General features: G+C 41.3%; 3 protein-coding genes across 4 annotated transcripts in view; 2 read left to right on the forward strand and 1 right to left on the reverse strand.

Annotated features, from left to right (window-relative positions):
- Window positions 1-4,075: 4,075 nt before the first annotated feature.
- On the forward strand, window positions 4,076-6,036 carry LOC308325659 (uncharacterized protein). The gene is made up of 3 exons (XM_080778226.1): window positions 4,076-4,125; window positions 4,509-4,894; window positions 5,255-6,036. Exons 2-3 carry the CDS (start codon window positions 4,530-4,532, stop codon window positions 5,406-5,408), a joined length of 519 nt encoding a protein of 172 aa, XP_080634352.1. The 5' UTR covers window positions 4,076-4,125; window positions 4,509-4,529; the 3' UTR covers window positions 5,409-6,036.
- A 4,335-nt stretch (window positions 6,037-10,371) lies between these two features.
- On the reverse strand, window positions 10,372-12,589 carry gdf15 (Growth differentiation factor-15; the record flags this gene model as incomplete). The annotated part of the gene is made up of 2 exons (XM_080779074.1): window positions 10,372-11,189; window positions 12,232-12,589. 2 exons carry the CDS (start codon window positions 12,587-12,589, stop codon window positions 10,372-10,374), a joined length of 1,176 nt encoding a protein of 391 aa, XP_080635200.1.
- A 5,605-nt stretch (window positions 12,590-18,194) lies between these two features.
- The window catches only part of crtc1a (CREB regulated transcription coactivator 1a), a 28,539-nt gene continuing 19,084 nt past the window's right edge, over window positions 18,195-27,649 (forward strand). For both annotated transcript variants that reach the window (XM_080778222.1, XM_080778223.1), the window contains exons 1-6: window positions 18,195-18,348; window positions 22,065-22,181; window positions 23,039-23,179; window positions 24,689-24,750; window positions 25,879-25,973; window positions 27,533-27,618. In XM_080778222.1, the coding sequence (XP_080634348.1) occupies window positions 18,223-18,348; window positions 22,065-22,181; window positions 23,039-23,179; window positions 24,689-24,750; window positions 25,879-25,973; window positions 27,533-27,618 (627 nt within the window). In that variant the 5' untranslated portion in view covers window positions 18,195-18,222. The remainder of the gene's footprint in view (window positions 18,349-22,064; window positions 22,182-23,038; window positions 23,180-24,688; window positions 24,751-25,878; window positions 25,974-27,532; window positions 27,619-27,649) is intronic.

Here is a 27,649-nt window from a genome sequence, read left to right on the forward strand (position 1 = left end):
ACATACAAATGTATGCACATGCATACATTTGTAATATATAACTTGTGACTTTTCATGAATTCCCCAAACTCAAACTCCTGCTAACCCTTAAATATAACCCTCACTATGGCAAACTGGCCATGTGTATTGCCTTAACCTTAACTTTAAACCGCCCTAAACCAGTGGTTTTCAACCCTTTTCTTATCAAGGCCCCTATATAAAGCTTTTGTCCGTCAAATATGACGTAAATTTGTGGCAACACAGACATTAAATGCCATTGACAATGAAGGGAAAATGTACGTCATATTATCTGCATGAGTTCTTGGTTGGATTGTTGTCTGCTTCGGCAGTCAATTGTAACACAATTGAAACACATTTTTGGAACAAAATGCCTCAAATCATCCAATTGCCATCCAAGGCGTGAGAAGAAATGGCACCCTTTTCACAATTGCCTATTATAGCGCCACCAGGTCAGGAGGCCACAACCTGACCTGACCTGTGCCCCGAGGGGCACTTTATCCAGTTGGTCCTAATACCCTCCTACAGACAATGTATAGGCATAGATATCACTGGACAATAAAAATCAGATCCATCTGAACTGAGTGGTGCTGCACTGTACTCGTACTGTACTCTTCCAAGTTGTTGGATGCCTCTTACAACCAACCTATGTACATGTCCTAGGGCCGGCTTCCAAAGATAAACACAATTAGATTGCACCTATAGCCTAGCTCTGGTCCATAGCCTTCTACTGCTTCAGTAAGGCTATGGGACTTTCGGCCCTGGGGAGAGGGAATACCATTAACCATCAGAGAAACGCACACCCTCTGGCTATTCTCCTGCAGAGCCACTGTGTCAAAAACAGAAACAACCATATGATAATATAAAAACTAATGCAATAATACAATGTGCTTCAATTACATAGTGCTTCTCACACTAGTGAACGGTTCATGGCTCACCTCAACTTCAAACAGCAAATCTGGTTTCTCCTTGAATAGTGCAGGCAAGAGCAGAATTGCTGCTTCCGATTGGAGGCCTTAATAAAATAAATACAATAATTTATTATAATAATGTTATTTTCATAATCCTTTAAAATCACGAGAACAAATGTCAGTCAAGTAGTGAGTGAGTGATTCACTTTTGTAATCTATAAATCAAACAAGTTCTACAGATTAAAGTAAATTGCATAAAATTGTTGAAAAATACAACACATTGGACCTTTAAATGTATCAGCATAAAGGTCCCAACGTTCATTCTGCACAGACTAGTTTTCAGCTAAAACAGATTGACAGTTTTTACCATGGTGCTTAGATTAACCTCAGCTGTCTCTGTCTGACGAGGTCGCTTCCTTCCAGTCCATTTTTCTGTTATTCGTGCCATTTCATTGTTAGACACAAGTAGCTTCCTTTCTTTTTTTTAATTTATTATGCAGTGAATCAAGCATGGCATCCTGTGAAACAAAGTTTTTCAAGTTGTTAAAGATGAATAGAAACACTAGAATTGCATCTCTTACTAGAAAACCATTACTAGAAAGTAGGGGGGGAAAAGTGCCCCTATTCTGAAAATAGCAGATCTACAAGCTCACAACGTGTCACACTGCAACACATTGTGAGCTTATCATTTTGATTGATTATTGTTGGTCGAGAGAATTGGTGTAGAATGTGGAAAAAGAGCAAACCAGGTATAGAGCTGACCCCAGTCTACCAAGTATTAGTTTACCAAGTATAGCGCTCAGTTTCAGTGGTTAACAGTGACACATAATAGAATTGTACCGATGCAGGTAACAACATGAACAAATAAAATCTTACATAGCCAGATCCAATGCTTTCCCTGAGGAATGGGTAGTCCAGGTTTAGGGTTGACTGAAGTTCCACATACTGAAAACGAGTTGGGAACCTAAAAAGGAAAATCAAACAGTAGTAGTGTTGATATTAGCCATAATAATTAGACACTGACAATTGACACATTTCCAGACAACGTCACATACAGTACAAGTTAAGAACCTGTATGTGCGTGCAGGTCGGGGTCAAAAGAAACCCATCGCTCATTATATGCAATGTAAAAGTGGTCACAGCACTGACGTGTAAAAATGCATCCCATCAAACTTTCAGATGCTGTTTTTCTCCCAGTGTGGAAGAAGAGGATTTAGGGTGGATGTTTACTGCGATCCCTTGCTCTTGAAATATACCTTGTTTTATGTTGTTAAGTATACAGTAGAGTACATGAATGGACCCCTACAATGACTGGTCAGTTATGATGACCTTTTCTCTCTCAAATGAAAATAAACTCTCCTCACTATTTGCAACATCCCGTGTGAGGTGGAATGGTCCATCTGACATGGATACTTCTATGATGAATCTTTACATACTGATACAGTGCAGTGCCATGACAATTAATCAAGTTAGAATGGCATACGTAGTAGAAACGTATACATTGTTGTCTTACTGAGGTGGTTAAAAAGAGTCTGGATCAAAAGACTTCGTAGTTTTGTTTTACTTGCACTCTGTCTATAGCCATCCTCAGCACTGGTGGAATCATCACCAAAGAGGTATCTGGATGAGAACTTGGTTGGCTGGCGTGATCGCATGATGTTCTTATTGTATGTATGTACATAACATAAAATAATAAATACTGGTAGATAAGTAGAGCAACTAACTTAACATTATATTACTCATGTTGGCTATTCAACATAATATCTGGTCGCAAGCCCAATTTTGCACCAGTGATTCCCATAGGAGATTTGTGGTAGGCTATTCATTCAAAATTAATCAGGACATTTGACAAAGTTTCAAGGAAAATAGCTATAGCCAATCTACAAACGCACAGCTGCAATGCACTCAACATTTCTAACATACAACTTTGGTGTACTCAATATGCCTGGGTTCACATTCTGGCAAGTGGACTAATATATAAAAATAGATTATCTACACCAGCCGCCCTAAACAAGTCACTATGCGACCGTTGTGAGCTTGTCAATAGGGTATTTTCTTATAATTATGCCCTATATTGAAAATAGCCGACCTACAAGCTCACACGTGTCGTGACGCCAGGGTTGACATGACAGTTGTAAATTAATAATGGGCCTGATATCGTTTAAGGCTTATATTAAAAATACTCAATATCCATAAACACAAACAGCCATTTCCACCGTCTTCAAAGCAACCACACCAAAACACGGTACAAAATAGACCCTCCGCCGCGGTTCCATGTGCTATAGGGACAAGTAGAAATGCAAACAAATAGCAAATTACCTAAATAAAGTTTCCCCTGTGACATAACAAAACTGAGGTATACTTCTACTTCCTTGAAGAATAAACTGCTGAAAGTGGGGGTCCGTCGGTCCGAGACGTGACGCAGTTTTTATTTCCTCTTCTAGAAAAGTGGAAATTTCAAAGCTCGCGCTAAAGGACAGTCAGTGTACGCTTGTCGAAAACCAACAGATCTACAAGCTCATTCAGCGTTGCAACGCGACGAGTTGTTAGCTTGTAGATCTTAACATGAAACCGTGACGTGACAAAGAAGCAGTTTACGTCTTGCGTTGCTTGTGTGTGCGCGTGCGTGCGTGCACCAACAACATCTGGTGTAATTAGCAGAGAGATGTGCAACGATTTCAGGATTTTCAGTACAGATCTTGAAACATGGAAGGCTAGGCTTGACACAGGAATGTTTGTGCATTCTCACAGACAGTGTAAAATGTTTAAATATGCCCTTTGTTATGAGGTCAACTATTGTGTCATGGCGTGCTATGTTAAAGCCCTTTATAGGAATAGCAGCAATTCAGAATGTGTGACATGGTTTCAACTTTACACACACACGTCACACACACACACACACACACACACACACACACACACACGCACACACACTGGCAGTACAACAATGTAATAGAAATAGCAGAAACCAGAAAACAAAAAGAATAATAAATGAATAATTTTGATTGTATGACACAGATTTCACAGCACAAGATAGCCCATTGCAGCCCATGGTGGCAAATACCAATGAGGCTTTTACAGGAAATCTTAGGTTCGACTTTCTTTTTATCTAAGTTCCTCTATTTCAGGAAAAAGGGGAACTTCAAAGATTTATTAAAGACGACTCACAGCTCAAGACTCACAGCTTCACCCAGATCACAATTAAGCGCTTGGTTTGGTAAGTCTTCATGATTAGAATGTACCCATTCTTCTTGGTTGAATTGTTATTCACCTCTGAATCCCTATACTTTTGTCATGTCATATGTTCAAAACAGTTGTGTTCGTTGCAGAGTATACGCACTGTATTGTACGTCTTTTTGTGCTTTTCTGGGTCTCAATCCTCTTAGCAGATCTTGAATTAATTGAACCGTGCTCTCCTTGAACTACCAATTTCCGGATGCGCATGCAGGGGTAAAATTGGTTCATCTTTGTGCTTTCTATAACAACGGTAAATTTGCTGTTGGGACGTGTTCTGCTGGTTATGAACGATATTTAACCACCACAGTTTCAACTAAATCACTGCAATTGAAATAAAAATGTCTTCTGTTGTTATTTTGACAGTGACTGATAAGTTAACGCATCATGAGCCTCAACTCGACAACTTGTTCCATGGTCAACGGTACAGCCGTGTGCTCAGCCGACCCCGTCGTCGTCACTTCTTTTGTAGCGGGTCTGGCCGTGGGCCTGAGCCTCTTCGTTCTGTTGCTGCTGATCGTGGCTGCCCTGGCCGTGTACGTCGTGTACACACAGCGCGCCAGATGTGGCAACGTCATGCTGGAGTCTCACGGGAGCAGAGGCCTCAAGAAAGAAGAGGATAACGACGATCATCATTCCCAACAACGCTACACCATGACCAGAGAACAGTCGTCCGGTGGACAGACTCCTATCTATGAAAACTTTAAGGTTCAAACGTCTGGCCAAGGAAGGACAGCAATACACATGAACATGTGAGTTATTATATAACCTTGAGATTTTCTTTTTTTTACCGTAGTCCAATCAAAGACCAAAAAACTTAAAAGTATTACATTCATGGAAAACTTCCTGCTCAAAGTATTGTCTTCTTGTCAAAGTAATTTGGTAAGAAAAAGGACACAGTGGATGTAGATGAGGAAATATTGTGTTTCCCCATTTTGCACAACACCGCAGTATTTCCAAATTTGACCCATATCTTGATTTGATTTGTATTAATCCTGTGTGTGTAGGACTGTAGGCCTACTGGGAAACACATTCTGGCATGGCAGCCTACTGTATATATCTAACTGCATATTTAACCACCCTGACCCCCCATGTCTCTCACCTATATACAGGTCACACATTGACCCTGAGGAAGATTTGTACCTGCAGTGTGATTCACCGGATGATGCAATATACAGCAATGACCTGGCCTGCAGGCTTTCCATGCTTCCGCCTGTCGCCCAGGATGAAGAGGACCCAATTTATATTGTTCCAGATGCAGTATAAAGCAGGAGAACAACAATGGGAAGTCTCTGACAATACCTTCAACTGCTTACTGCATACAGTGCTCTACTGTGGAGTCGTTTTATTTAAACCAAAGAAAGGTTGGAGGGAGAAGACTCCAACCTTTTTACGAGTTATGAGCGGAAAACAGCGTACAATTGTCTGTAAACGTAGTCTATACAAATAGATCTCATAGATGAGAAATGAAAAAAACCAAAACATTGTTATTATATTTTTGACATCCGCCGCGTTTAAATGATCACCCTGCTAATTATAATTAGCAACATTTGTTATAATAATGTAATATAATATTGTTAATATAAATAATGATTTGTTTTCAAAAGATTTCATTGTGTCATAAAAATATAGTTTCGATTCACAGCTGAACAGCAGCAACGGCGGCAATTTGATAACTTTCTCCGTTAACTGTCTTTTATGCCTGTTCATCGTTCATAGTCAAATTGCTGAGTTCATACTAAAGCTTCTGCTTTCGTACAGGAATAGCACAGGAATGCATTTTGAACACTGGCTCTGACCACGACCACCGCAGGTCATGTCGGCATGATGACGTATAGTTGTAAAGTCATGTGGTTTATGTGTTTTACCAGATTCTAGAGAATCTGATGACCGTCGTGTGTACACAGGTGTCATAAATCACAAACAAGCCTATACTGAAACTGATCAAAATGTATTATTATGTATATACATACATGTATGTAGGAAATTATGCTCATTGAAATTATGCTTAAAGTTCTGCTCAAGTCTCAACACAAATCTTTGTATTATGGTTGATTTTATTTTCAGTGTTTGCCCCCACTATGCCCCATATAGACAGTTTACTGTTTACCACCTGCTGATATAATATTGATATGCCCTGGCTTGGTAAAGATACATGGTAAATTACGAAAGAGACAAAAACATAGAATAAGCTTTCATTTCTATAGTTCACCAAGATTTCAAGGGAAAGAGCCACCGTGTTCAGATAACCAGCAGGACAGATAAGTATAGCAGTTTGCTAAACACAGTGAATTCCTAGCAAGAGGAACACAATTCAAGAAACGATATTCATATATATTCTTTACTTTCCACTTTTCATTTCTAAAGTTTGGTGACCTTTTCTTTCTTTCTTTCGATCTCGACTCCTTCAATCAATACACATTTCCAGGAAGGCTATTTGAATAGCAGCTTCTCAAAACCAGGAGACTGCCGTCTCCCTCTTTAGCAGAGGGCACGCTGCCATAGAGTACATGCACTTGGAGGAGCCCATGACAAATGTTTCTTTATACGTGTATACTTTGGGTGGCACTGACACGCAAGGCCTTTCAGACTAGAAGATTGAGAACGTTTCCATCAGTACATGGTTGTGTAATTATGGAGGATGTCATCCTCCAAACAAAGGAATGGAGGGGTAGCAACCGGACATAAACAAATGAGTGAACAGTTACAGGCGTTCAGAGAAGAGGTAATATGGTAAACATTTGTGCCTGCAGTTAGCGATTAATTACCCTTTGACTTAGTTACCTTTTTATTCGATCATTTAGGGTCACTTGCCAGTCACACCTTTAGATTCATCTACTAATTAATGGAAAAACAAACTATAGACTTCTACGTGACCTTTATACATACTTTAACTGAGAATAGGTGTGGTGCCAACATGAAAACATTAAAAAAAACATTATAAATACTGTTCGCTACCCTTTAGAAACACTATTTTCTTCTCCATAGCTTCTTAGAGCATAAACATACACAGTACAAATCCTATGTGTGTGTAAAAATGTACACCTTCAGAGTAAAATGAACAATGAGGATTTCACTGTATATACAGTAGACTGGACATCAAGGGTGATTCAATCCACCTCAATGAAAATAATAGAAGTGATTTTGGTTTTCTCTATAGATGCTCTATTTAACGATGCTAATCATTTGTTATTTTCTTTACCTTGTTCCAGATAAAAACTAAGATATGGTCAGGTGATTACCGTAGACTTATCATACTATATCTCATATTATTATTTGCTCTCTATTGCCTATAACTTATCTCAGTGGCATTCAAAAGTAATTACCACAGACATAGTCTTTGATAATCTGCAATGGAAATACATTTACAGTATCTTCAACGGATATAGGTAATCTGAATGGTTCGGAGTTTACACAGAACACATCTGTCTTGGATGTGTTTCGCCAATTTCACTTTTCAGTGTGTATTTCTGATAGCTTTGCTCCCTAGGTCAATGACTCTAATCAAGGCCATGCCGGGAACAGCTGCGAGTTCAAGGCCAGGAGACACTGTATACTGCCGGGAAGGATATGCTATCATATCTTTTGCGCTGTAGCTTTCTGGAAAACTCTGACCGAGGAAAAATGTTGTAGTTGAAGTGCTTGTAAATGCTCTCAGGGAGTGGGATGTGCACACATAGACATCTAAGGGCGCTTCAGCCCCTGCCCTTTTACTTGTCTGAACAACATGCCCTCAACCAGACCATGAATGCATGCAATTAGTATGGTGAAGCAAATGCACATGCCCCCCTCCTCTCCTTTCCATGCTAAATCCGAAGGCAGCATTCAGGAGAATTCATTTTTTTCCCCTTCCGAAGTCTCCTGAACTTGAACACAACATTTTGCGTTCAAATCCATGTAGTGCACTACATCTCCAGTAGCTAAAAAGTCCTGGGTTGTGCCCCGAAAGTATTTCTGTCCAAAAGTGCCCTCTTTACGGGGTTTCAGCCCCTGCCCCTCTAACACTCTCTGTCTGCACGTCCTTGAATGTTCTAAGAAGCAGTCCAAAAGCTGCACACATATAAGGCTATTGCGACGGTTATTGTTGTACAGAATCCCATATATAATAGCTAGTTTATATAATGGAAGAAATGACTGCAAGGTTACAATTAAAAATGGAAAGTTTCATACTTAGATGGACTTCTGTGATATTGTATTTGGGTGTTTCAATGTATGTATAGAGGTTGTTGGGTCTGTAAAAGTGTCATGTAGTGGTTGTTGGGTCTGAAAAGAAATGCTTTTATATATCTGAAGTGTATTGAGAGTCATTTTTCCTGCCTAGCCTTACACTCAACTTGAAAAATGCTGTACTATTGTAGTCATGTTAAGCTGTTTTTCTGGGGGTTTTTTGTTGTTGTTTCTTCTGTTTTTGTTTTCATTGATTCGTATGTTTGATTTGTGTTTGATTATTCATTTTATTTGGTGTAAAAAAAATAACATAATAACTGTATAGAAGATCTGTACACCGTTGTAACGGACCCACAGGTAATACCTTTATTGTTTAGTATATATTCAGTGTTGTGAGGCATTGGAACAGGAAGTGTGTCAACAACTGATCACAGCTGATGTGAATCAGATGATTGGGACTCAGCTCAGCTGTGACACTGGGGTTAAAAACAAGGAAATGCTGCCTCAGTACAGAGAAGACTTGAAACAGACAGCACACAAATGGCGTGGCTAAAGTTGGTTGGTTATGTGGATGGCTAAGGAAAGGAAGGCCAAAGGAACGGTCAAATGCCAACTAACCATGGAACTATTGATACCACACACACACACAACATAGCACCTAGCTGGAAAGGGGGACAAGGTATTTTATTGATTTGCTTGCACTGTTATTGGTATTATTGTTGAATATATGCAGAATGCTGTTCATGTATTGTGTAATTTAGTAGTAATGTACTTTAGTGATGTATTTAGTAGTATTTAGTAGTAATGTACTTTAGTGATGTATGGAAAAAGTATGTGCCTGAGATTTGAACAGTTTATGGATTATATTGTAGTCATTTATGACCATTGATACATTGTATTTTGTTTCTGTCCCAGTTCTACGTTGATCTATGAATAAAGCAACTTCAAAATCATCAGTTCAGACTTCATCCTTAAAAGGCCAGCTGGGTCCGCTACAACCGTCTTCATGAGACAGTAAATATGTATTTATTTTAATACATACTTATTTTATATAATACATTTATTTTGGGAGGGTGTGCAGACCTTCTCCTTAGCTATACACTTGTAAATGTTCTACCAATTATTCGGGTTTTTTGTTCGTTTTTTTGTTTGTTGCTTTGAGGTATAAAGAAACACAAGATTTGATCAAACCAAATATATTTATTTCAAGATGTACATATTTCCAATCATTCGAGTGCAAACATATCATTGTTATTCATCTGATCATATTAATTTATAAATTACAAATTTATAAAGGGTCTAAACTAAACAAAGTGCCTCATAAAAAAAACAGTGTTTTCACAATCCATTATGAAGGTGATAAGAGCACTAGATATTGTACTGTAACAATACAACATATAATATTAGACATTACAAAATAACTTACAATAAATATATTTTCAAAGGCAAGGATATGTACAGTAGTATACCTATTCTTTCAACTAAACAACAACATACAAGTCATATACAGACATACAGCATACAGTAACATTTTGTGGTTTTAAAATGCATTTTGTCGTGAAACACCAATTCAGTTAGAGACCATGATGATCTGGCATGTTTAGGCCATGACTATACCTAGTGCCGACCATTTTCCAAATCACGCCATGGTCTGTTTGATTTCCAAGGAAGCCATTGGATTATGTTCATTTCAGTAGGCAGGCACACACACACACACACACACTACACACACACACACACACACACACACTACATACAAACACACACACACACACACACACACACACACACACACACACGATTTGATTATTCAAGTAACTTTAGTAACATTTGGAATGGCAGCAGAAATAGCGTCTGCTAAATGTACATTGTAAATGATACAGACTCCTAGTAAAGTCTAAAATGTGATGACGGGAAAATTGTGAATGTTTATGTTATGTACAGTATATGTACACTGTACGGTCAGAGATGTGAATAGGCATACATTATATGTTTTATTTATCCCGCCCCGGTATACAAGTAAATAAAAAAAACATTAAAATTTTCCTTGGCTCAAAGTGACTCAGGCACAATGACATTTGCTGACAATCAAGTCGGCGTACGGAGTCAGCTTCAACCGTCCCCTACTGTCGTAATGCATGAGCACCATGGGCTCGTAGGCCGCGGGTACGCAGCAGGGCTGGTGGATCTCTGTGCTTGTCATCTGGTGCAGCCGAGACTTGACCTGCGTGTGCATGCTGGCCGGTTTATAGTTGTGGGGACAGGAGCCGTCGCAGAAATGCATGGTGTAGGAGGCCGGCGCCACCACCCAGTCTGACCAGCCGATCTCTCTGAACGACACGGTGACAGTCTTTCGGCAGCAGCGTCCTTGCTCGTCGCAGTCTTCTTTGCTAGAACGTGGCTGTCTCCTCCTCCTCCTCCTCCTCCTCGCAGCCGCAGGTCGGGGTTCTGTGAGATCTAGTTCCAGATCAAGCCTCAGACTTTCCATTGCCTTTGAGCTATCTCTTTGATCCCCAACGGTCAGCCCGACGTCCACCACCAGCGACTGGACGTCGTCGCTCCGTCTCCACGTCTCCATCTCAGATTTGACGTCCACCGTCAGAGCTTCGGCGCCGGTCGACACGTTCGCGTGGAAGAAGAGGGGAGTTTTCAGTGGCTTCACCCCGGAGATTCTCACTTGGATCCTTTGCCTTGTTTCGGCCTGATCATGAGGCACCGATTCGTCCAGAATCTGCCTGTAAACCTTCAGCTCTGCCCGCACTAGTGTCAGTTCTGTCTGGATGTTAGGGTTCTTCTGGAAAACAGCTCTGTACCATTGAATGTGTTGATGTGATTCAGTGTGTTCGCCATGCATGCTGCCAAGGTCTTTCACAGGGTGTACTGGTGAGAAGAGAAAGAAAAAAACACATACTGTGAACATTGAGGTCGGCATTTATGTGCCCTCATACTTGCTATCTCGCTATCTCTGTTTAAAAATGCACTTTGTCGAACAACTTCATGGCATGACATTTTAATTATTTAAGTTTGATTCCTGGTCTGGCCCAGACCATTTAATAATTTGCTGCATGTCACTTCCGTGACTTCCCTATATACTCTCTCACCTTGTTCTTTTTTTAAGATTGTTTTGGGGCTTTGGGCCTTTATTGATAGTGAACAGTATAGACAGACAGGAAAGGGGGAGAGAGATGGAGAGTGACACGCGGAAAAGGCTGTCAGGCTCGGGAGTCGAACCCGCGGCACGCCTTCCGGCTGGCTTGGCAGCCTAGGTGACCAGACCGTCCGGGCCCTCTCTCACCTTGTGTCATGTATCATTTCCACTGTACTACCAATAAAGTCAGAGAATACCGTAGATACGTAGAAAATAAGTAGAAATCACCACAAATATTGTGATATATACTGTAGCATGCAAATAACATCATTGTCATGCTTTAACATCATAAAGCATTTTCTTGAATTCAAATATCCGCCTGCACTCACATTTAGAAGCTTTTATACAATGTTTAACTGCTCCTACAAAGGAGCTCAAAAAGGACCTAAAAAGATCCTTTTGTTTGCGTTTCTTTGTTTGATTTAGGGGCAACCAAATCTATTTGTAACCGTTTAACACAAACGTTTAATCTATTCGCAATGATGTTCCATACAGTGAGTTGATTCCTATCTTTTGTAAGTGCTGGAACAGACTATTTTTAGCTAAAACCAGTACTGTGCCTACTACCTATTGTCTGCATCTACATGGGAGGACTCACACAGCAAGTTTTCTTTTTCCTAATTAAGGGTGAAATTTGCATGGTTGCCAGTCCAAAAATAGATTTCTATTTCAGAACTCTCAGTGAAATACTCAGAGACACTTGACTAAAGGTTGTGTGATGAGGACTAAATCGGCAACTACTCCTTTCAATATGCAGTGAAATAGATGATTCACCTGTAGCTGGGTAGAGCACAGTGGACATTCTGCGCGGAGGAGGAGAATACTGGTATTCCGTCATCGACTGGGTCGAATTTCCTCTGAGCTCCCTCAGTGTCTCCCTGTAGAGCCAGAACATCCTCTTCATCTCCGGGTCAGAGGCCTTATCTCCAGGCGGCCTCATGGGTTCTCTGTCCATGCCCAAGGAGCTCAGGATCCCCGTCTTCACTGCCTGGAGGAGGACGCCCCTCTGGCTCTGCTCTCTGCCTGCATCAGGTGCACTATCATCGGCCGTGAGAGGCGGCCGCCGGCCCTCCCCTGAGCAGCTGGAGAAGGCGAGAAGAAGGTGCGTGCACGTGAGAAAAGAGCGTAGCATGATGAGTCAGCTGCAGCCAGGGTTATAGGTTTGGCCTTTGACTATAGTGGAGCTCACTGAAGAAGTGAGTAGTTCAGTGTGTCAGTTGGATATGAATGAAAACGCTTGACATGCTTTCATTTATATATAGAGCATCTGTGGTTGCCACACCCCTGGTCCGTCAGGTGAGCACTGCAGCACTCCTTTGACTTAAAAGCCATTTGTCATTAGGATTTATGCAAGGGACGTTGTGTGTTACACCAGCACAATATGTAACACAGATAACACTTAATAAGCATCTCATAAGCATTGCTTTTATGAGTTTAAACAATACAAAATAAATCCCTTTTTTTAGGGGGGCTCGAGGGCTTCTCGATGTGATTGATGAATCAGGTGACAGAATTTCCAATCCACTTCTGCTATTAATGCAACCACATCCTCACATAACTACGTGATGGTGATGTAACATTGTAGAGTCCATGCGCAGGACTGTTACAGGGTGTTACATCACTATTATGACAGAAAATGACTTTCTGTCGAAAAACGTGTCCTATACGATTGGAATAGCACAACGTATATAGGAACCAAATAATTTCACTTCTAGTATGTAATGTTTTGTTGTTATTGTTGCTGTTTATACCAGCTGAACGTATAGGCGACAATTCATCTTTTCCATCTCTTATAGGTTACCAAACAGCTGCCAGTGAAATGAAACCCGTACGTGTCTTCCGTCTGAATTCACTATCAGTTAACAAGATCAGTACAGTGCGTGTTTATGGTGTGGAGGAGTCCCCACCCTATGACGTGTCACACGGCATAACATTGGACCTTATTCTTTTCACCTAATAATGGCTTTCCCCAATGTCACCTGGCTGATAAGAAATGACGTATCCCTCTACATATACATCTTGACATAATAATATATTATATATTCCCCTGCCCCATACAAAAGGCAGGGGAAGAGACACACACGCTGTATAGTGAGAACAATGCATTTCACCTTTGACCTCGACTTTAGGTGCAGAAAGTTGCACCAATCCCCGCAAGAACTTTCATTCAAAATCGGACCGCAACTTAGGGCGGTAGATCAATGTCCGTTTTCTATTAACGGCAACAATGACCTTTGACCTTTGGCCTTGGGTGTCTTGGAACCTTGGGGAGAGATTAAAGGCCTACTACCCTTCCTCCCCATTATTCTTCCTGATCTGTCTTTTCATAGCAGTACTAGTACATAACAGTGAATCTGCAGCTGATCTTCCGTAAATTCTATTGATTTATCTATGAATGTTTTCCTGATTTCCACCCAAAGCAGGTGTTTTCTAAAGCAGTTCCACTTTTACAACCAATTTAACTGATGCTTAGTTACAACGTTCATATAAAATAGTCACATATAGTGAATTACAATTCCCTTGCACTTTGATTTATTTGCTTTGTCCAAAATATGCTGTTTTAACTGTATTGATATATATGGCCACAAGCGATGAGCAGGTTTCTGAACCAGTAATGCATTTTTTATGGTTTAAAAAGGTACTCCCAACGGCGTTACAGGGTGATAAGAGTTGGAACATAGTTTTGTCCCCTGATCCTCTCTCGCGTGCAGAGAGAGGATTTCTGAGCACTGAATCACTGAGGTGATGAAATAATGGCTCACGCTCAAAAGTGTGACTTCAGTGTGTGAAAGGTGTGTGATTCAGCATGTTATTGGTTCACATGGACCTGTCTTCTTTGCTTCTCTCTCATCAATTTAACATTTTACTGACAGAAAGGTTTGTGCTCTACACTACAGCATATACGCTCAAGGCTTACACCAAAGATCCAGGTACAAGAGGCCATCATGAACAGAAACGGCTCGCACACTGACAAAGACTGTTGGCGATCTTTACGGTTAAAAAAAATAGGTTTATTTACAATGTGAATCATCAGCACTACGCGTGCTGGTGATGTTCTAATAACGAAACTTTCACTTGTCAGTGTGTGAGTCTTTTCAACTTACCTTAACCGAGGGCGATCATGGCTTTTGTGGCCAGGGCATCGTTGCATGGAATGTCTTACTTGAGGATCTAAGAAGGCTAGCAAAATGCAGTGTAATTTTAAATCCCACTTTCTTTTACATTTTTTTGTTATTTGTTTGTAATAATTATTCGATCTCTATTCGATCTTAATTGATGTTCACTGTTTGGTTTTTTTAGCTCCATTTTTTTTGTAAAGCTTTGTAACCCTGTTTCAAAACGTTCTTTGGAAATATAGATCATGACTCATCCTTCTGTCTTTGTCATACTCAATCCCTCTGCGTCTGTGGAGTAGAAACGGAAAAGACATAAGGCAACGCAGACTTCTGTCATCAAGACAACAAGAAGTTATTTTTTGAGTGACAGAAATTATGCAATAGTTTCATCACATGAGCTCGCGTGACAGAGTTGTGGTTCTTAATTTCCCCATTGACTCAAAGAAACAGAATATGTTCACAATTCAACGGCAAATTCTGTGTGTAGCCACTATGTGACCAAATGTTCCTACAAAGATTAAGAGGTATAGAAAAACTGGCAAGGATAGATATTTTGCTGTTTGGCTCTATTAGGGGTAATGATTTAGGGCAGGGGTTTTCAACCAGTGGTCTGCGGACCACCATAGTGGTCCAGGTGGTCCCAAGCTAAATTATATAGAGTTGGTAACCAAAATGGACCCTTATTAGATATTTAACTCTTGAGAGCGTAAAATTAATTACGGGTCCATTTGGTTTCATTTTACTCTCTCAAGAGTTACTTTATTGTTAAACGTCTGCATGACTTAATTTACCGGTACAAGAAGTCTACAGTCTACACGATATTAGAGGTGTAGAAGAATTGTTATTTTGACCAACGTTTGCCTGTTCACCATCATCAATGGCATGGAAGGCATGGAATAGCATGGAAGTGTGGAAAAAATCGTATCCAGTGATAACAGAATATGAGGCTACATTGGGGCTAAATGTCATCAAATGGTATAGTCTGTGTGGCTCAAATGCAGAATAAACAATCACACCTGTGTGAAATGAGGGCCGCTCTTTTCATTATACATCTCATGAACACCTGAATTTATGTGATTAGTTTGCCGATTTGCTCGTCTACATATGACCAACCTACATATTGGGAGCATTTAGGGGTTAGTCTTGCTCAAGGACCCTTCGACACTCTGGGACTGGGGGAGCCCACAGGGATCGAACTGGCAACCTCGCAGACAGTTCCCATCCTGCTGATCAACACTAGTTCCCATCCTGCTGCTCAAACGGCCACTCTACCCCTGAACCAATCTGCCATTGAAAGGGAAGAACCAATCTCTATCCCTGCGAGGGGAACACACACACACACACACACACACACACACACACACACACACACACACACACACACACACACACACACACACACACACACACGCACACGCGCACGCACGCACACGCAGGAATCTTTTTAGCTCTGTGACAGTTTGATAAACTAATTGTTGTGTAAAAGTCAGTATACGGCGGTATGCAGGGAGTACACTGCCCCCTGGTGCCAATGTCAGTCCCTGCAGGTCACATAATCATTTTAGCCCCAGGCCCAGGTTGAGCGATTATTTTTGAGGGGCGCTAGCTTTATTAAGGGTTTGTGTAAAACACAAACATAATTGAAGACAAAAGTGTGTTTACTGCTACAGTGTGATTATAGTACATAAACCAAACACAAACAAGGATTGTTCAATCAGCTGGATAGAAGAATACATTCATCTGCTGCAATGTTTTTCACCATTTTATCTAGGCTTTTTCATTCAACATTTACAGTATATTTAAAGGCTTCAGTGACGCCTGTGGTGGTTATACTTCACACCCCCATTTAGTCCCACACCCCTTCTGTGAATGTGGCAGGTATGTTGTTTCATTGTTTAATTATACAATACGCAGTGTGTAAGAGAGAGAGAAAGAACAGAACAGAACAATCTCAGTTATGTATAGGCATGTCATTATGTGAAATAGATACAGGAAACCAACTGACAACAATGAACATTCACCTTATATATGTGTGTTTCTCTTAGGGACATAAAGATCCCTGTGAAGGAGAGGAGCACCAGATCAGTGGCCTTGTGGTTAGAGTGTCCGCCCTGAAACTGGGAGGTCGGGGTTCAATCCCCAGCCGGGTCATACCAAAGACTCTGAAAAATGGGACCTCCCTGCTTGGCACTCAGCATCAAAGGTTGGTAAGTCCCTGTGACATATAGCGTCATGTCCAGGGGGTGTCCTTGTATACATCAAGCTGCCTCACGCTACAGCAACAGGAGATAGGCTCCTATATGGGCCTCATGGCTCGGCAAGGCTACTTACTTATATGGATCCATCCCTGTGATGGAGACAGTCCACAGTCCACACCCATAACACCAGAGGGAGTTCAACAAACCATGTGCAACCCCAGATTCGGCACGAACAAGGGACTAAATTAATTTAGCTCCTATGCCACCAAAATGTGGAACGCCCTACCAACTGTCATTAAGACATGTGAATCCCTAGACTCCGAGTTGGCTTTGTCCGCGGCGTAACCGTCTTTAAATAAATACTAAATGCATTGGGATTCATTTCCTGGGCCACTCGTTGTTCTGAAAGGGGGGAGGGACTGCGACCGCTCTATAGTGAGCAGAGATGATAGTGCCAAGGGATTTAGTGTACAGTGAGAAAAGGAGGGGACCAAGTACAGATCCCTGTGGGACCCCAGTTTGGAGGGTTCGGGCGGATGATAACATGACCTTTCCAGGAAACCTGGTAGGTCCGGTCGGTGAGGTAGGAGGAGAACCACTTTAGTGCCGTTCCACCGATGCCTAGATCCGCTAGGGTGTCTAGGAGCAGCTGGTGGTTCACTGTGTCAAACCTCCTTTCAATGATTCCCTGTGAAGTGTGGGATTTGTAGTCTTGTTATGATGAATTGAACAAGGTGGACCCTCTTGTAAACAAGTGTAATGCTTTATGGCGTGTCCACTCACAACAGTCTTTTGTGCTTGAAATGTACTGTATTCTACAAACTGTTAATAAATAGGCCTACAATCAAAACACAAAAGAGAATATATAGTTCCTATCTATCTGTTTTGAAACAAAGCCAATTCATTCATCAAACTGTAGGACTATTAATAATAGGCCTACAGTTTGATGAATTAATTCAATCATAATGGCTATATTTATATAATTTATTATTAATTTATTAGCAGACATTATAATAGGCTATTATAATGTCGGCTAATAAATTAATAATACATTATATAAATATAGCCATTTGAATATAGCCTACATACAACAACAACAACAACAATAAATCTGGGTTTGGTAGGCTATACTATAAAAAAGAGAGATATATATGCCTCTAAAAAGTGGAGAGAATGCGGTGGAATCGGGCAATCCACATGATCCCACACTATAGTCCAGATGTGCGGCCCCGGCCCCTGTGCCACCCCGGCGGGGGGGGGGGGGGGTGGTTCGGTGCATGCCCGGGGTCGGTGCGCGTTAACGAACGCCCACGCACACGACAACAACACAGGGAGACGTGAGCACGCAACCAGCAGCGTCTCATTGAAGGGAAAGCGGAGGAGCAAGCAGAGAGGAGGAGGCGGAGGAGGAGGAGGAGGCGGAGGAGGAGGAGGGCGATCCGGGGCGAAACATGGCGACTTCGAGCAATCCGCGGAAATTCAGCGAGAAGATCGCTTTACATAACCAGAAGCAGGCGGAGGAGACGGCGGCGTTCGAGGAAGTGATGAAGGACCTGAGCATTACCAGAGCGGCCAGGGTGAGAGAGAAACGTAAACGTGACTGTTGTTGTTGTTGTTTTTCTAGTCCGTTCGTTTCGGGCGAGCTGTCAAAATGTTGCATCTCGCTGATCTCTCTCTCTCTAGCAGCAGGCAGGCAAAGGCAGGCAGCAGCGACACGCAGCCTGCCTCGGTGGGTAGAGGTAAACAATAACAAACGCTTTCTCTAGCCAGCTATACGGGGCTGCTTCCCCCCGTTATTTCCCCACACAGACAACGTATCAAACGTGTGTCCGGATTGTGGTGTCGGGAGACATAATGACAACGACTGAAAAAGTTGCGCGACTAGACTATATTACGGTGGTGTATGTTGTCCTAAGACTATAGACTGGTGGTGGTGGTGGTGGGATTCAAGCAAAGGGGCGTGCATGCGCTTGACAGGCGCATTAAATAAAAACGCAGCATTGGTTTTCACTGTCGTCCTTAATCCCTTTCCTTTTGTTGAGATCGATCGATTTCACGTTGACTTCCCCGATCGGAAGCAAGCGGCTATAGTACTAGGCTACTAGCGCACGCGTATTGCGGCTTTGTGGGTTGTATACAGGTAGGTTGGGATCTTGAAACTTGTCCGACTGGTATCTTTGGCCTCTATGTTATGTAGTAGCAGGCAGCAAGCAAGCAACCACATCAAAGATAAAGCCAGCAGATTATGGTGATGATTGTAAACAGGCCCTCCAAAAATAAACACAGAGGCTGTGGCTACTAGCCTGCTCAGTGGCAAATGTTCCTTATTATTATAGGCTACTGTAGCCTACTGTAAGTATGAAGTCCTGGGGAAATGTGTTTGTTTGAATACATCCAAACATTAAATTAAACCAACCACCCCCAAGCCCTCATGCAAGACTATCTGTTTTCATATAGGCGGCAGGCCTATAGGCTATACTACAGAATAGAACAAATCTGTTTATTTCGCATACATTGAGAGTTTGAGACAATTGGAAGCTTTATCCTATTTTGCTCTGAGGTTGAAGCTTTACAAAGTTGCCAAACTTGTGACCACCCCATCAGAATTATCTCTCAATGTATGAATCACTCTGTCTGTGGAGAAATGTACAGTAGGCCCTAGGCTATTCTATGATTCACTTAGCCCCTTTCGGGACCCTCTGTTACCTTTTCTGAATTTTGTACGGCGGTACCGGGCTTATATGTGGTTCTCACCAAAGTTAATATACAAATAGTAATATACAAATAGTAAGACAAAGTAATCAAACATAGGTATGGAGAAAAAAACCCAACAAGAAATACATTATTTACACTTGTGAAGTGTGTGTGTGTGTGTGTGTGTGTGTGTGTGTGTGTGTGTGTGTGTGTGTGTGTCTGAGTATGCACAATAAGGCTACATTACGTTAGAATCAATTGGAGCAGATGGAGCCAAATTTTGAATAATTAATAATTTGTGTAAATTGGATGGATATGTACTTGCCCAAACAGTATTGCAATAAATGAGATATGGATAAATCAAACTGTAATAGAGGGTTAAGAGGCAAGCCTGATGAACCAGGCCCCTAATTCTTCTGATGATACCAAGTGATCTTGAAACTTTGTTGGTTACTGTATGTACAGTATGTGTTCTTTCCAAGACAATTTTTCATCCACCAGGATTCCTAGGAACTTGGTGGATGAAACTTGACTAATTCCAATCCCACCAATAGAGATCTTAGCTCTATGATGACATTATTTTTTGTTTTTGCTCACAAAAACTATAAAATTAGATTTATTTACATTTAGTGATAACTTATTTGCAAGAAACCGTATAGTCGATCTCTATACTCTGTAAAATTAAGAAAGAATAACATGAGAAAGAGACGGTGACTGCTTATTTAAGTTATTTTAGGACCTTCTAGCAGTTAATTTAGTTTTTATTAAACACATTTCTTCCGTGTAGCCCATGTTTTGTAGTGGCATCATCATGCTATTATGCCCGTGGATATACAGAGTGAACTTAACAATGATAAATTGATATGATAATACCTTTTTTATATAATCACCAATATGAATTATGTTTGTTATTTACAGCTAGAGTAGTGGGGCGAGATGGAAAAGGGGCAACCAAACAAGTATTGGCCTACAATTTGTAGCATAATCCTTTGTCAATAGAGTACAGTAGGCTATGTATTGAACTTGGTGTAAGCTTGTCAAAATAATGCAGCACTGATGATGCATGTCTAGCCCATTTAGCCCTGACGTCGAAATATTTCATGTCAAGGACCCCCAGACTTATGTGTATTTGGCCGCCGACCCCCATCTGAAAATATGTTGTTCCAGAGACCCCCCCCCCCCCCCCCCCTCAGAAGCAAATATGAGTTCACTCTGAAGTCTGAAAGAATATATATAAAGATTTGCGCCACATTTTCACGATTTTTCCAAAATAGCAGACCTACAAGCTCGTAGCGCGGCACTCGGTGCCGCGTACTTTAGCTATTTTTCAACGGCTAAAGTACAACATATATGCTTTAAAACACAGAAAAGGGGTTCCCGCCCAAAATGGGCTAGTTATTGTGTATCATGCCCTGCCTGCCTGCACCATTATGTTGGACTCGTGTGTGCGGTTTGAATTGTTCCGTGTCTTATCTATCTCTGTCTGTCTAATGGGAATTGAGATTGTTGTGGAATAAACACGGTTACACAAGGCATCATGTGGGTTTACTAAGTTTACCTTTTTACCACGGTAACATTCATCTGCCCATAAAAGACTATTAAGCATTTATTTTATACTTTAGCTATTGAAAAATAGCAGATCTACAAGCTCATGCAAGCTTGTAGGTCTGCTATTTTTGAAACATCGTGAAAATGTGCCGCAAATCTTTGAATGTATTATTATATTATTTTAGAGCAAACGTTTTTAACTCAAATCTTTGCTTCCAGGGGGTCCCTGGAACAACATATTTTCAGATGGGGGGGTCGGCGGCCAATTACGTATAATGTAATGTTTGGGGTCCTTGACATGAAATATTGAGCACCACTGATATAGAAACGGGTATTTCAGACAACTGTCTGATTTAGAAGACTTATTTATTTATTTCGACGTCGGGTCTAAATGGGTCAATAAAACATTCATTTGAGGTCGCGCTGTGCATAATAATAGTTTGAGCGCTGAGCGGCAGATCATATGGCCTTGAGCGAGCCAGGCGTGACAATGGAGGGCAATCACTTCCAGGTGGGCCGGATGAGGGCTCTTCTTTGATTATGTCGCACATTTCTTGTTGGAACCCTGTGGGCTCCCCCAGAGTTAGTGTCGAAGTGTCCTTGAGCAAGACTCTGAATACCAAATTGCTCCTGATGGGCTGGTTGGTGCCTTGCATGGTTTCCGCCGCCATCGGTGTATGAATGTGTGTGTGTGAATTGTGTAATGCACAATCTATGTAAAGCGCCTTGGATAAAGGTGCTATATAAATGCGCCATTTACCAATTACCATACTGGTAGCAGGTGATAATGAAAGATTACCTATCATCAAGTAAAAGTGAAATTAATAGAAAGAAGGACTAACTAACCTATCACTTGCCACTTGGTTGGTTAAGGAAGAAAACATTACTCAGTGACAGTTGCATAATTGTAAGTCATAATACTGCTATTACTACTGATAATAAGAATAATAAGAATAACACGAGTGCTATCTTGTATAACACGAGTGCATTCATTTTGTTTTCATGATGTTATCACAATATTCTTTTATTTTCTTTTTCTCCACGGTACCAGTTGCAGTTACAGAAGACCCAGTATTTGCAGTTGGGCCAGAACCGTGGGCAGTACTACGGAGGGTCTCTGCCAAACGTTAACCAGATTGGAAGCGGCAATATGGACATGTCTTTTCAGGTACGGTATGTGCGTCAGGGTTTTGTGGCCAAGAAACGTCTTTTAGAAAGCAAAACAAATAAATCTCCAAACATCAGATATAGGTGGCACGGTGGCACAGTGGGTATAGTGAAGCGTCACAGCTAGAAGGTCCTGGGTTCGAGTCCCGCTCGGGACGCTGTGGGTGCTGGCGGCGTGTTTCCTCCTCCTCCGCGTCATCAGTGCCCATACCCGAGGCGGGGGTTGGCGAAAGGGCCTTTCTGTGTGGAGTTTGCATGTTCTCCCCGTGTCCCCTAGGGTAGGTGGTAGGTACCCTCACAAAAAACATGCAGTAATCCTGGTCTCTAAACTGCCTCACCCTGGCCAGCCGGGGCGCCTGTTGGAGGGGAAAGGAACTGGTCGGAATAACGTGTTCCTTCCACGCGCTACGTCCAACCAGGGAAACCCCCCCCCCCCCCCCTGTCAGGTGTAAAGGAGCAACTTGGACACTCAGGCATGAGTTCAAGTCCGTTGCTCTCCCCAGGTTGGCAGAGGGTGTGTACTGTGTAGAGCCCAGAATCACATTAGATAATTGACACAGGGGTAAAAAATGGGTTACAAAATCGTGGGATAAAAATGTATATATATATATATATATATTTATATACCGTATATATATAAATAAAAAAAACATCAGATATCATTTGAGACTTTCACAACAATTAATTAAAATTCCTGCATTAGAGCAATACATATAAATATGGCCAGGTTCAAAATTAAGATGTATTTAACAACATTTTATGTATTTAACAAATGTATTATTCATATGGTCAGCGTCGTATTAACGATTTATGTAGTGTAATACTTGAATGAATATTGTCCCATTTTTTTTACATCAGGCTCCGTTTCAGAATTCGGGGCTGGACACGACTAACAGAACGACGCGGCACCACGGCCTCGTCGACAGAGTGTACCGGGACCGCAACCGCATCACGGCTCCCCACCACAGACCCCTGTCTGTGGACAAACACGGGCGACAGATATCCTTTTAACCCATTCTGACCTGAGATCAGATTCTAAAAAATGTCTTCTACATCCTGACAGTTTTCCATTCTGACCTGAGATCAGATTCTAAAAAATGTCTTCTACATCCTGACAGTTTTCCATTCTGACCTGAGATCAGATTCTAAAAATGTCTTCTAGGTCAGTCGCTCTTCGATTTTTTTTTTAAATAGCAGACCTAAAAGCTCGTAGCGCGCCACTCGAATTCTGATTTCACATGAATTCTGTGTACTGGCCATAATAAGGAGCATGGCTTGAGTGTACAGGGTTTGATGAGGTCAGATCAACATAATGGAATGTCAGAACATCTCATTTATGGAGATCTAAGGGTGGTAGTGGGGACATTCTTTTGAGTTTAAGGTTCTCTTAAAGGATAATTCCATGCTAGAATGCTTTCTCATCTTTCTTACCTTTCTTTGTAGTTTGTTACGTCCCCACCAAAGAGGTCCAGGTGTTTTTTTTGTGCAAAAACTCCTTATTGGCTATTTTCCCTACCATAAGCCCTCAATGAATTGCATTGCATTGAATGGGAATTGAATGGGGCTATGGGGTGTTATGCTAATTCGCTTATTTCCATCGAAAGAAGTAGTAAAGTGTGCCGCTTGGGATATTATTTACTGAAGAGAGGATGTATACAAAGAAATTATAATTTTGAGCGATGGAAATAAGCGAATTAGCACAACACCCCATAGCCCCATTCAATTCAATGCAATTCATGTAGGGCTTATGGTAGGGGAAATAGCCAATAAGGAGCTTTTGCACAAAATAACACCTGGACCTCTTTGGTGGGGACGTAACAACTACAAAGAAAGGTAAGAAAGCCTTCTAGTGTGCAATTCTCCTTTAAGGTTTTTTTGGCTTAAAAACACCCATTTTTAACCCATTTACACCTGAGGCTGATTCTAAAAACGCCTTTCTAAAACCAAGGTTTTTTTTGGAAAAACATTCAAATTCTTATTAAAACAAAAATCACACCTGTGTGAACCGAGTGGTGCAACTCCCCTCTCTCCCCCTCCTCTCTCTCTCTCTCTCTCTCTCTCTCTCTGCTCCGTCAGATTAGCTTTATTATGGATATCAATCCTGTTTCTGTGCTGCGTGCGCAGCCTCTAAATCACCCCCACAGACCGTGGCAGTCAGAAGTTGGATTTGCGTCCAGCAGGTGGCAGCCATGTCACATACTTCTCTCGTTCCAATTTCACGCATGCGCACACCACTCGTGCTCATACACCTACATCACAAACAAACAAACAGGTACACGGACATTGCTGGATGTAGGAGTGGTTGCACCACTCAAAAAAACAAAAAAAACATGATGTTGCTCTATGAGACACATGTACGGTATGAGAGACACAGAGGTATCTCCCCGCCATGAAAGCTAAAACAACGTATAGGTTATCATGCCAAGTCTAAATATAGACCAATTCGTTTAATTTGTCGATCCCTGTACAGTCGTGTAGTGTGTTTATTTCCTTAACCTGAGCTCTCACATTGACAGCTGTCCGTATGCCTCAGTGTACCTGTCACCACCACCCGACACCAGCTGGAGGAGGTGAGAACGTCTGTCAGAGTGTGGAGAGAAGGCATCTTTATTTCACCATGTATTTCCATTCTTGCCTGCAGTGTTGATTTTGACAGCATTTTATTTTTTATTTTTTTATTTTTTCATAATCGTTTTTAGTCTAGTTTTAGTCATGAGATTTTAGTCAACTAAACCTACAGTTGATTTAGTCGACTGAAATGTAAATTCAGCGGGCCTTGATGCCATCGTCATGGCTGATTTTACACCTGCTGAAAATAGCCGATCTACAAGCAACGCTGCGAAAGGTGTAAAATGACTCGTGTCTTTTACATATAATGGATCTCTTGTCCACCAGTCCCTTCCTAACATTTTTGTCTAGTTTTTTTATTTGTCGACGAAATTGTCCATTTATATTTAGTCTTAGTTTTAGTCATCATAGCTTAGTTTCCATTTAGTCTTTGTCGGGGAAAAAAAGGTAGTCGACGGACATTCTTCCCCATACTATTTAGTCGACAAAATCAACACTGCTCGCCTGACTGCTGCCTCATGCCAACCCCAACGTTGGGTTCCCTATTTGCTCGGATGACATGAATAATGAACCTAACGCTGTGTTGTTTTTGGCAGCAGATTTCAATTTTAGTTTTAGCCATCTTATATCATTTAGTCTCTTGAATAGTTTTCATTTAGTTTTAGTCACATTTTAAGTCACCTGGGATGTTTTAGTGATTTTAGCAGACTAAATCTACAGTTGACTTTAGTCAACTGAAATGTATTTTGGCCTCGTAATGGCTGATTTTTATACTTGACTCAAAATAGTCGATCTACAAGCTCACATCGCGTCGCAGCTTGTAACATTGACTATTTTCAGCGTGCGACCAAGCGTGAAATGATTTATACTGGACCTCTTTGTCCACTAGTCCCTTCCTAACATTCTAAGTCTAGTTTTTATTTGTTGACGAAATTGTCAGTATATTTATTTAGTCTTGGGTTCAGTCACCATAGCTTAGTTTTCATTTAGTTTCCATTTAGTTTTCGTCCGTGGAAAAAGGCAGTCGACGGACATCTTTCGTCTTAGTTTTAGTGGAAGGAAATCGAGCCTTCCCTTCTTCACCATGTATCACACTGGGTGTCAGTGATGTTCTATGTGTCGTACTGCAGGACTAACTCTGACTCGGCGCTCCACCAGAGCACCCTGACTCCTGACAACCTGGCCGCCTTTCTGGGAGGCTCACAAGAACTCCAGCCTAAACGAGGTATATATACACACAGGCGCGTTCCTATCCCGTTTCATTTTCATTTTATTGTTATTTATTGAGGAATATTGATTGATTGATTGAAATCATCATATATACAGTTAAAGAAAGGGGAAAAAAGGGAAAACAATCAAAACATGTAGGCTACAGTAGCCAGAAACAGAGAGAGATAGACACAGTGCTAATGAGAGAGAGAGAGAGAGAGAGGAGGTGTGATTTTTTTTTTTTTTTACAGGGGCCAGTTTCAAATTGCAGCCGTCCGGACGTAGGTGCTCTTCGAGAGCGGTTTAGAAGGAGTCTAGGGATCCACATTTCTTTATGGCTGTTGGGTAGGGCGTTCCACATTTAAGTTGCATAGCAGCGAAATTAATTGCGTCCCTTGTTTGAGCCCAATCTGGGTTGCACGTGCTTCGTCGAGCTCCCTCTGGTGTCGTGAGTGTGTACTTCATTGACATCAGGGAAGTATTTTCAAGGTTGTACTTCATTGTTACATCTGGTGTACAGATATATGATGAGAGTAAAACTTATTTTATTTTAGTTTGGCTTCCTTACAGACAACGCAGCAGCATATAGACAGCATGACAGATAGAAGGGAAAGAGTGCAAGAGAGAGCATTCTAAGAGTCAAAAATATAATAGTAACACATTATACATGTGCATGTTTTCCCTGTAGTAGCAACGTTAGGTAAACATTATGTGAACAGCTTTACAGTAGTTTATGTTCCATATTTACAACACAATTTAGTTTAAGAAGGTTCAATTACAGCCTGATGGTGCAAGAAACCCCAATCAGATTATGTGTCGTCGTACAGTATGTGTGGTGTGCGCTGACATTGGGTTGACGTTTGCCTGTTTTATAAATGTGTTTTTCAGCTTTCTTCTCATTGTTGAAGCTGAGAGCCCTCTGGTATACAAGATTAAAGGGTTTAGATTCCCAAAGAGCGTGGCTTTGAAGGCAGGGGGATGAAGGAAAAAATGACTTGTGAGAACACGGGGAACCGTCTTGAGCACTTCACAGTTCCCAGATCTTTTTCTTCTTACTGCTATATTGGCTGTGTGAACCGTGTTTTCTCATTCAATGAATCGTAATTCATATATCAGTATTTGGTGAACAACAACATAATGTTAGTTTTGACTGAATCATGAACATGTTTTGCGTGCGTGCGCGCGCAGCCGTTCACTTCCTTGTTTACGTGCCAACAATCTCCCTTATTCTCTCATCTACATCTACAGTGCTCTCCTTGGCTTTGATCAAAACGACGATGTTCTGTCCTAATTTCTGACTTAACCAAAGCATCTTGTTTTGGAATATTATTAGCGCTTATAAAAAGAGAGATCAGACTTATTAGCGTGAGGTAGTAATGGAACATTTCACCTCCTGGTTTTTTTTTTGGGGGTGGTGGAGCTTTTCAGAGTAAAATCTTGCCTCATCTGCTTGGCACTCTAGCGCCTTTTATTCTGAAAGATTCCCCCAGGGGAAAAGAAAAGGTGTCGTCAAATGGAACAAATTCATGAAAAATATTGTCATATATTTAAACTATTTTCTTCTTCTCTCTGCAGTCCTCTTGCTCACTGTCCCAGGCTCAGAGAGCATTAAACAGGAGGTGGAGGAGGACGGACAAAACCACAACTGGGAGTGCAAGAAGGTGAGATTTCAATTCAGCCAGTGTTGTTTTT

This window comes from Protomyctophum bolini (assembly GCF_963924005.1).
Source record: "Protomyctophum bolini genome assembly, chromosome: 12".
Classification (NCBI taxonomy): Eukaryota; Metazoa; Chordata; class Actinopteri; order Myctophiformes; family Myctophidae; genus Protomyctophum; species Protomyctophum bolini.

Bases quoted from the DNA above. Each gene is read 5' to 3' on its own strand.
- LOC308325659 (XM_080778226.1), top strand. From the start codon at position 4,530: ATGAGCCTCAACTCGACAACTTGTTCCATGGTCAACGGTACAGCCGTG. The intron at 4,895-5,254 runs GTGAGTTATTAT...ACCTATATACAG, and splicing joins ACAGCAATACACATGAACAT to GTCACACATTGACCCTGAGG.